This window comes from Quercus lobata, chromosome 10 (genome assembly GCF_001633185.2).
Source record: "Quercus lobata isolate SW786 chromosome 10, ValleyOak3.0 Primary Assembly, whole genome shotgun sequence".
In the NCBI taxonomy this organism is placed as follows: Eukaryota; Viridiplantae; Streptophyta; class Magnoliopsida; order Fagales; family Fagaceae; genus Quercus; species Quercus lobata.
The window spans coordinates 3,001,017-3,010,779 of record NC_044913.1 but is presented as its reverse complement, the minus strand read 5'-3'; the positions used below and the strand labels follow the sequence as shown (position 1 = coordinate 3,010,779).

Below are 9,763 nucleotides of genomic sequence, written 5' to 3'. Positions count from 1 at the left end.
TGTCATTTGAAATTAGTATATACACTATTAGATATGAGGAATACAAATCTTTTGTACCATTTTTTGTGTTCCACTTTATGTTCCACCAATCACAACTTGTTATGTATTTTTTTAACTTTCCTTATAAAATAGTCAAAATATAAAATGGAAAAAAATAAACACATGACATGTTATGATTGATGGAACATAAAGTCGAACACAAAATGGGTACAGATGATTTGTATTCAGATACGAGAGGCAAAATCTTAACTACAAATTTCCATGTCAAAGAAAAGCAAAGATGAATAATATAAACTCATAACTGAAGTTCATAACTTCGTGTTTATTTTGAAGTAGTAATACTAAAACTGCATTGATAATGGAGGACCATTTTATTTTCAAGTACAAAGCTGAATTATATTAACTCATGTAGCTAATGTGGTTGGTTCACAGCCATCATGTACACATGCTAACACATCCCTGTAGTCCCTTGAAATGGTGAAGGAATCATATACCTCACCATCACTGCTCCTTTTGTATTCAAAGAGAAGGGATGAGTGGTTGAGTGCAGTGAGTTTGCCAAAACCAAAGCCAGAAACTTTGGTATAAATACTCCAATTGGTTTTTAATTGTGGATCTGAATTTAATCGATACCCTCCTGCTCCTACAACTATATGGATTGTTCCATTCACCGTGCCTGAATAGTGAGTTTTTTCTGTATTCACACAGCGATTCTGGATAACACACATAAACACTAAGTGAGTTAGAAATAAAACGATAGCCAAGCGATCAGATGTTCATGTGACACTAAGAATGAGTATGATATATATGGCTAAAAAGATACTTAACAACTGGTCATTTAATTTACCGGGCCTGTTGGCCCAAGTGGTACCCGGTCTCCTTAGTGACCTTCAGCTCAGGGGTTCGAGCCCCTGCACCTGCATAAACAATTACCTAGCAAAAAAAAAAAAAAAAAACTGGTCATTTAATTTGACATGTCTAGCTATAATGCTATTGGCAACTTATCCTTTAATTGAATTAGGCATTTGGCAATATTTACAATCAATGATGCTTCATATGTGATACCAAAATATACTTGGTATGCTGTAACAAGCAATAAATTGTACACTTAGAGGGAGTTTGGATTCGAATTATAAGTGGTTGCGTTTGCGTTTTCTGACTTTTTTTTTTTTTGGTTCCAGCCGCACTATTTGACCAAGTCAACCGTGAACAGTGCACGGATGCACTGTTCACGGACCAACAAATTCCACTTTCCAATTACTTTTTCATTAAAAATGGGTCCCACAATACTATTTACACATTTAAAAATTATTTTGTTATAGTGTTTTCAGTTTTCAGTTTCAATAAAATAAGTTTTATCCAAACAGACCCTTAATACCAAATCAATCTTTTCTCAAAAAAAAAAAAAAAAAAACAAAACAAAAAACCAAATCAATCATCAATTCTAGCAATTAATTTTTGGCTAAAATACAAAATTGACTTTCTAAGTTTTTTCATATTTCATTTCAGTCCTCTAATTTTGCTTTCATTCATTTCAATTCTCTAACTTTCAAGTTTATTCAATTAAGGTTTTTCCATCCATTTTTGTCATATGTTATGGTTAATTTTTCAATTTTTAAGATTTATCTTCAAATTTTTTAATTAAAAAATTCAATTAATGGTTGAAAAATATTTTCCAAATTTTTTTTTCAAAAAATTTTAACAAAATTTTAATGAAAGACCTTAATTGAATAAATCTGAAATTTAGATGATTGAAATGAACAAAAGCAAAATTAGAACACTGAAATGAAATCTTAAGAAACTAAGAGGGTCAATTTTACATTTTAGCCTTAATTTTTCTACTCTATCGTAGTGGTAACGTCATCCACTTGTATCCAACTCTTTCTCCTTTTTTTACTATTCTACTCTTTATTAATTTTCCACCTTTGTCACAGTTCCTCCAAAATTTCCTCCTCTTTTTTTACATTTTGTATCTCTCCACTACTCTCTACCTTACTATTACTCTTCATCCCTTCCTCTTTCTTTTAATTTGGCTCTTCTTCTCCCCATATTCTTATTATAAACTAGTTGAGAGTACAACTTATTATTAGTTTTTTCCAATATTTTGATAAGTTTTACAAAAAATCTTGTAACTTAACTGATTGACACCTCAATTTCCAATAGAAACATTCAGGATGTAGACCCCCACCCCCAACTATCAATTTATAAAAAAGATATTTCAATAAATTTCATTGTAAAAAATTGTAATCTTTAGTTATTTTATATATAGACAAAATAGAAATACACTAAGAGTAGCATAGTGATTTGATCATTCTATATATATGTGTGTGTGTGTGTGTGTGTGTTTACAAATTGAAAATTGCATGATATAATGGCTAATATAGATAGGCATGTTTCATGCCTACCAAAAAATGCATATATCCTTCGATTATTTTTTTTACATTCTTGATTGTGTGTTACAAAAAAAAAATTTCCCCTTTATGTTGGACATGGTTTCAATTGTTGCAAAAACAATTAAATTTGAGTAAAAATATCATATTTCAAATCAATTGTTTCTCACATAAAAAAGCCAATTTTTTCTCATATAAATCTTAGAAAAATGATATTAAAATTTTATTATGCTTAAAATAATTAATGTGGGGGCCAGTCAATCAACAGGCCCATTAAGGTCAGGATCGTTGGGCCTATGGCCCATCCAAGGATGCATATCCGTCCGAGGAGGCCAAATCAGGTCGTAAGGGTAATTACCGAGGGGGGGTGGTAGTCAATATCACGAAGGTAGAGTTCCGTATTCGTCCGAGGACGCCATACTCCTCGGCAGTATGCGTCCGAGGACGAGCAGGAGGCAGTCTTGTTACAACCGGACCTCGGAATTATGTCACCACTAAAGATAGGATAACAGACCAAGGGTAAGAAAGAAAAGGCAAACAAATATCTATAACTACAGCTGCCTCCGCATTAATTACCTCTCAACCAACTCTCTGGCCGCATTAATGTGGAGGTGATACCTGAACAGTAAGGAGGCAGCCTTACAGCTGCCCATAGGAAGTTCCAGGAGGTGCTAGATGGGACAGAAAGAAATCCCCCGAACCCAACCTACACGTGTGTGGTGAGGATGGAACACAGAGGTTGATATATAAACTGAAAGAAGAACATGCAAAAATGGAAGGAGATTGGACATAAAAGAGAAAAGAAAAGGAAAGACTGAAGAAGAAGAACGTGAAAAGCAAAAGAACTGTATCGATTACAAGAGAAAAATCAATTGTTGTGCCAGTTCTGGGCTTTCAATATACATGAGGGTGAAACTTTTCATTCCACAAAAGTTAATCTAGTTCTTAATACCCACGCTCTACAAATTATATTGTTTGGGCCTGTTTACGTGCGAACCCAATATCATTTTGGGTCGTTACAAAATCGTGTCCTTAATATATAAAAAAAAAAAAAAAAAAAACATATTTATTATATTAGTAGTCTTTCTAATTACATAGAATACAAACTAAAGTGTTAGTTCCACACACACACATAGGCGTGCACACCCACACAAAGGAGTTAGGAAATTTAAAGGATTAAGATTAGTTTTAGTGAATTCACAAATATTTAATTTTTTTATGGCTCTTATGACAATTGTTGTCAAAGCAACTAAACATGAGTAAGAATGTTATATTCAAAATTTATTATTATTATTCCAACTAAAAATTATTTTCTTTATAGAGTTTATAAAAATAATCATATAAATTCATTTAATATAAATAATTAATGCACAATAATAGATAATTAATATATGTATTTACTCTATTGGTTAATTCAATGAACTAATACTTTAATATAAATGCAAACTTTGTTGAAATAGAAAACTAAATAAAGATTACTTCAAGGAATGTGCCCATATGACACAACTTTATACTCTCCAACATAAGGTCTTTCCTTATATATATATATATAGATATGTTGTTCTATCTCCCATTCAATTCATATTTTTCCCACACAAAAAATGATTCTCTCTCTCTCTCTGACATCGGCTAGTATCAGTAAGTAGCTCATAACTACCACCATGAGCTTAGATGCCAACATTGTCAGCACCGTGAAAGTGGTTAAGGAATATATTATTGCAATTCATAGGCAGGATATAGTACTGCAAAATTTAAGCATGTGTAACATCATTATTTTATTGTTTTGTTTAATAATTTGATGGTTAGAGGGTAAGAAATCTTCATTCCTGTTATCCATACCTGGTAAATGGGGCATGTTCTTTCATAATTATGAACATGACCATAGAATGCAATGTCCACTTTGTACTTCTGCCAGAGCTTTTGCAAGCTCTCCCTTCCCATAGACTCCCCATATGAGCCATCCTTCCAATAATTGGAGGAATAACCAAGAACACGATGAGCTGCAAAAATCAACCATGGTTGTTTCTGCCTATCAGCTGATGCAAGACATTTCTCTATAAATTTGTACTGTTCAGAGCCCTCCCTCCAATCATGTTCACTGTCAGCTATACAGAAGTGGAACATGCCATAATCCGTTGAATACCTGTAGAGATTGATAAATTACAATTTGTCCCAAAAGCTAAAGCTGGTAAGAAATTCTGAATTGAATCTTTTAACCATTATTCTAACACTCCGCTCGTGTGTAGGTTTAGGCTTCCCCTAAATAAGTATTGCCCAACACGGGGTTTTTTGACCTTTTATAGGAGGCAAAGCATAGATAGAGTTAGAATTTAGGCACCTATTTCTATACCATGATAAACTGTCACTTGTCCCGAAAACTTATTTGGATGGGGAATATCATTTAGTTATTATTCTAATAGAGATTATCAATTAACAACATTTTTAAATAGCAGGCATAGAGTAATCAACTGGAACTAGACTACTTGCACAATGTTTGGCACACGTAGAAAATTCCTGTAGACATTAACCCTGCTTTTCTTTTGCATAGGTATGTGCCACTAATTTAAGTTCAACACTCAAGTACTCAACCCTTGAGTACCAACACTCACTGTTTTATCTTTCATATCTCTTTCTTGTAGTATTACCTCTAATATCTCAGAGAGAACTAATATTACATACCAAAATTGATTTACAGAAGAGTTCGCATTACTTACCAAAACTTAGCTCTATTCTCAGCAGGAACATAAAACATGGTCTCAGCAAGCACACCACATTCACCACCAGAATCATTGGTTTCAAAGAAGGAGCCTGTCCCTGGTACATCACGTTCATGATTGCCACTGCAGGAATACTACACATCAATAAGATAGCACAAACTTATGCTTAAAACATAATACATGTGAAGGAACAAGGATATTTCAAGCATGCTAACCTTGCAATCATATATGGTATAGTTGATGCAATGGGCTCAACCTGTGATGTGAACTGGTCCCACTGCGAGATATATCCATTTGCATATGTGATATCTCCAATGTGAAAAAGTATGTCAATGTTGTCCAAATCTTTGATGAGTTGATCTGTGGTATTAAGTGACCCCGGCTGATAATTTTTGTCCTCATTTGAGTCATTTGACCCATCCCGTTCAGCCTAAAACATGTGGACCAATTATAAATTTCACTTTTTACAAATGCTAAAAGAGTATAATATGTACCTGACAGGCTATATGGAACAATTAAATGTCATGTAACCACACATTTAGTGATGTAAACTGCCTTTATTGTCCATTCAACATTCTTTATGTAGTTGATTTTTTTTTTTTTTGGTTCGATATGAGATAGAAATTCTACTCTAGCCTAATCTAAGTCTATATGTGTGTGAAGCTCCCTTCTAGAGATTTAAACCCCGGTCCTTGCCCCCCACACGGCCACACCCCATAAGCAATTATACTTGTAAAGTAACCATCGCACCAAAGATCTAGTTAATACTTAATAGTGAATACGAGAGGGCATACACTTTTTAATGTGAGAAATGGAGAAACCATGAATCTTTCCTAGATCTATTGACACTAAAGGAAAATGAACCACTAGTAAGAAGAGATTTAGAGAAGCCGCTATAGTACATTTTTTTTTTTTCCTTCCATGCTTTTACACTAAATTTCTTAATTATAGATTTTAAACTCATCAAATACTGGTAGTTATATTTAGTTTCACTCATGAATTGAGCAGAGATGCTGCTTGATGCATGTTGTTAACCTTTGATATTAAAAATCTGAGGAAAGAGCAGATAAATTTATTAACTTCTATTACAACTATCAAGAGAAATGCTTTAATAATTCTTTTGATAACCAGAAATCATAATTAATACCTTTCCCATGTCACCAAATATTACAACACGCTGTAATGAGTCCTGCCCTGGATATGGTGATGACTTAAAATAATAAGACTTGCTCCAGATGTAGGAACCATTAAATAACCTATGGCCTAGCTTGTATGTGTATCTGAATAAACAATCATCATCAGAGAGGCTAAAAAACAATGATCTAGGCACTTCTATGATATAAAGTTTGTTAGTTAAAGTGCTTACAGTGAGTTTGGCCACAAATCTTTTAAGAAGCTTGTATGAATGTAACCAGGATCGCGCCAACCAATTGTTCTAGCTGGTGGACCTGCAGAATGAAGAGTCCAACTTCATTAGTACTATGACTTACAATTCTCATATTCTTGGGTGAATAGTTTTCCAGCTCAGGTCCATGGTGAGTTGCAGAAGCTTCAACTAATTTTTTAATAGTTTTCAAGTTCTTTTTATTAAGTAAAAGTTCGATACTTTATATTGAGTTTCGGAGTTTCTTTATTTGTTTTGTTGAATATAATGCCAAGGCATACTGAACTCATTCACTAAATCACCAAAATGCCAACTAGATAAAAGAGCATTAGTAATAGCTTTACAATCATTTAAGGATGAAATAGGAGCACAATTGTGACATTTTAAAAAAAAAAAAAAAAAAAAACACACACACACACACATACTCACACAGCATGGCAGGATTTTTGACGTGACGCTTAATTTGACAACAAGAAAACAGGCAAGGTGAAGAAGCAAAGCTTTTCTTAAGAACAATGGGTTACATTGATGATTAAAATCACCATAGTAAGAAGAGGACATAGATCATACCACACATGGCTTCACGATGAAAAGTCAACGTTCCAGCTGGTGATTGAGTTTGAGATTCTCCCTTAAAACCCCACTCAACAAAAGTCACAGCATCAATAATGTTATAGCCGCTTGTCCAGGTTACTGCCATCTGCATAATAGCATAACAGTATTTTAGAAAGATGTGAGTGCATATATACATACATCTGGTAAAACAAATTATTGAAAACATTGTTCCTTTATGTTAAAATATTTTGACTTCTTGCTGATTAAAAGGAAAAAGAATTTTATAATATCAGTATGACCACTTTATTTTGACTTCTCAAAAGGACTTTCCTTCCAAAAAGTAATGCTTGGGTGTTCAAGTGCTAACACCATTAGATTATTGTTTCAAAAAGTTAGCTAGGCTTTGAGGATAAATATCCAGATGTCCATGAAAAGAAAAAACATAATGAACTTACTTCATTCCAAGACTTCCCTTGAGAGAGGCGAGGATAAACTGGTGCCTTTGGATTTGCAAAAGTTACAGTATTTGAAACTGCCAATAGTTTTGGCTGCAATACAGGAATACAAACTTAGTCTACACTTGAAGTGTCCTCAGCTTTTCTGAATGATTTAGGCTTGAGAATTAAAAGAAGTAATTGCACCAAGACAATACCAGCATCTATGTGAGAACTAGTATATTTTAAACATACGAAGCTTTGAACTATAAGAATAGAATTGAGTACAACTCAATAAATAAATAAAAGAGAAAGACAGTGACTTACATGTGACAAACCACCTGAGAATAATGCAATTGAGAAATCTGCCCTCTGATTAATCAGTCGAAATTTTAAAGATGCTTTCCCTGTCTTCATATACTCAGCATTGGAATCATTGGCAAACTTATACTGAAAATGAAACACAATCATTATGAAATTAGTTAGATAGATGGGTTAAATTCAAATGGTTCATAATTAACTTGAATTCAACATTGGATTGATTGCAATGATGCATAATTGCATACCTTTATTGGAGCTGTGCATAGATGTGGAGCCTCTTGTCCTGGGAAAATAACAGGTGGGCAGGTAGATGAGCTGCCATTATAGGATGACTTCTTTAGTACATAGGCTCTAAAATATAGATTAAAAAAAATCCTACAACATGCAGCTATCAACAATGATGTGCATGACAATGATTTATATAATCATTCAGAAATTATTGTTAATTGACGCACTAATAAGAATTACAACTTTCGTTTAGTAGTATTTTTGTAAATTTTAGTCTTAGATGCAGTCAAACCGAGTAAAACAAACCAGAAAGGAAATTCAAAATATCCGCCAATGCAATTATTACTTGAACTTTGCAGGCGAAAAAACTGCAACCCAATCATCTTCTGAGGGGTCAGGGCATTCAAGTTCCACTGTTATCCATTGAAAATCTTCCCCCTGCATATAAACCCATCAGATATTACTAATTCCCTATAACATCAACTATTTAGAACACAGAGATTTAGCTTTGGGGAAACATATGATCCAGCTACTCATATAGATATCACTATATGGTTACATATAGACATCACTATATGGTTACCAATAGACATCACCAGCTCATGAAGAACCGGCAAGAGTCTCTTGCACTGTAAACAGTTGGGACCTGCTATACCTCAACTCAATTTATAATTATAGAGAGAAGAGACAGTTGACTGATAGCTAATAGGCACGAATCAGATGAAACTGATCAGGTTCACATCCAATTACACATCTTTGAGTTTAAGTTCTACACAACCCCAAAACAAAATGATATACATGAAAGTGTTTATAATTAATAAATGTGGTCTATCACATAAATCTAGCTTTGTATTTCTACAGACCATAATATATAGATTTGCTAACAGAGCCATGGAGGGGGCGGACAGTTTGAAATTACACATAGATTTATCGCCACTATACATTCATGCTGAAAAAAGATGAATTACCAACATAGTAACATGAGATAGTAACCCTTTAAACCAGCAAGGAATTCAATTAATACACAATTTCATTCTTTTAGAAACCTTTTTGTATATATTTTTTTAAATGAACTATTCTTTTTAACATGGGCAAAATGCACTGTTGGTACCCAAGCCCAGAAGAAATTTGAGTCTCTTAGACGCCGGGACGGCTTGATGCATTTGGAGGCCTAAGGTGAAAATTGATTATCTTGTTTTAAATATAAAATTATTGCTAATTAACATGAACTACGTAGATTTTTTTTCTTTTTTTAGAAATTTTATACACATAAAAAATTTGACAAAATTTTTCATACTTTTGATATAGCAGATTGATAGTGGTAAGTAAAAGAGTGGTTCTAGTGGTATACATAAATGAGAATTAGTAAAAGTTTGCTAACTAAACTCTTATTATTGTTCCTTTTTTTTTTTTTTGAAGTGCAATATTCACAATGTTTTTTACAATAAATCCTATGTTTTAAGTTACTTTTTGTTTTCAATTTGAAAATATCACAATAATTATTTTTTTGCCATCAATAACAAGCTGTAACAACCTGCTACTTAGCATTAGTGGTAAAAATGTTGTGAAAAATATTGTGAATGTTACATTTTTCTCTATTTTTTATTTGTTTTTCATCTCGTAAAAAAATATTATTTTATTTTTTGATTATAAATAACTCTATTGGTTAAAACTTGGGGGCTTTTTTTTTTTTTTACTTGGGGAATTAGGCGAGCGCATCTCTTGCTCTACCAT

At 33.1% G+C, this 9,763-nt stretch overlaps 1 protein-coding gene across 2 annotated transcripts; it reads right to left on the bottom strand.

Annotated features, from left to right (window-relative positions):
- Positions 1–258: 258 nt before the first annotated feature.
- Positions 259–9,130, bottom strand: LOC115963617 (probable inactive purple acid phosphatase 27). Of its 2 annotated transcripts, XM_031082693.1 has the most exons (12): positions 8,998–9,130; positions 8,376–8,467; positions 8,047–8,116; positions 7,808–7,930; positions 7,502–7,594; positions 7,062–7,191; positions 6,474–6,555; positions 6,255–6,387; positions 5,323–5,537; positions 5,105–5,230; positions 4,230–4,533; positions 259–713 (listed from the first exon to the last, which is right to left on the bottom strand). In XM_031082693.1, the coding sequence occupies exons 1-12, from the start codon at positions 9,001–9,003 to the stop codon at positions 405–407; spliced, it is 1,683 nt and encodes a 560-aa protein (XP_030938553.1). In that variant the 5' UTR covers positions 9,004–9,130; the 3' UTR covers positions 259–404. The 2 variants fall into 2 exon arrangements, with proteins under 2 accessions (XP_030938553.1, XP_030938554.1); XM_031082694.1 differs by lacking the exon at positions 7,502–7,594.
- Positions 9,131–9,763: the final 633 nt, after the last annotated feature.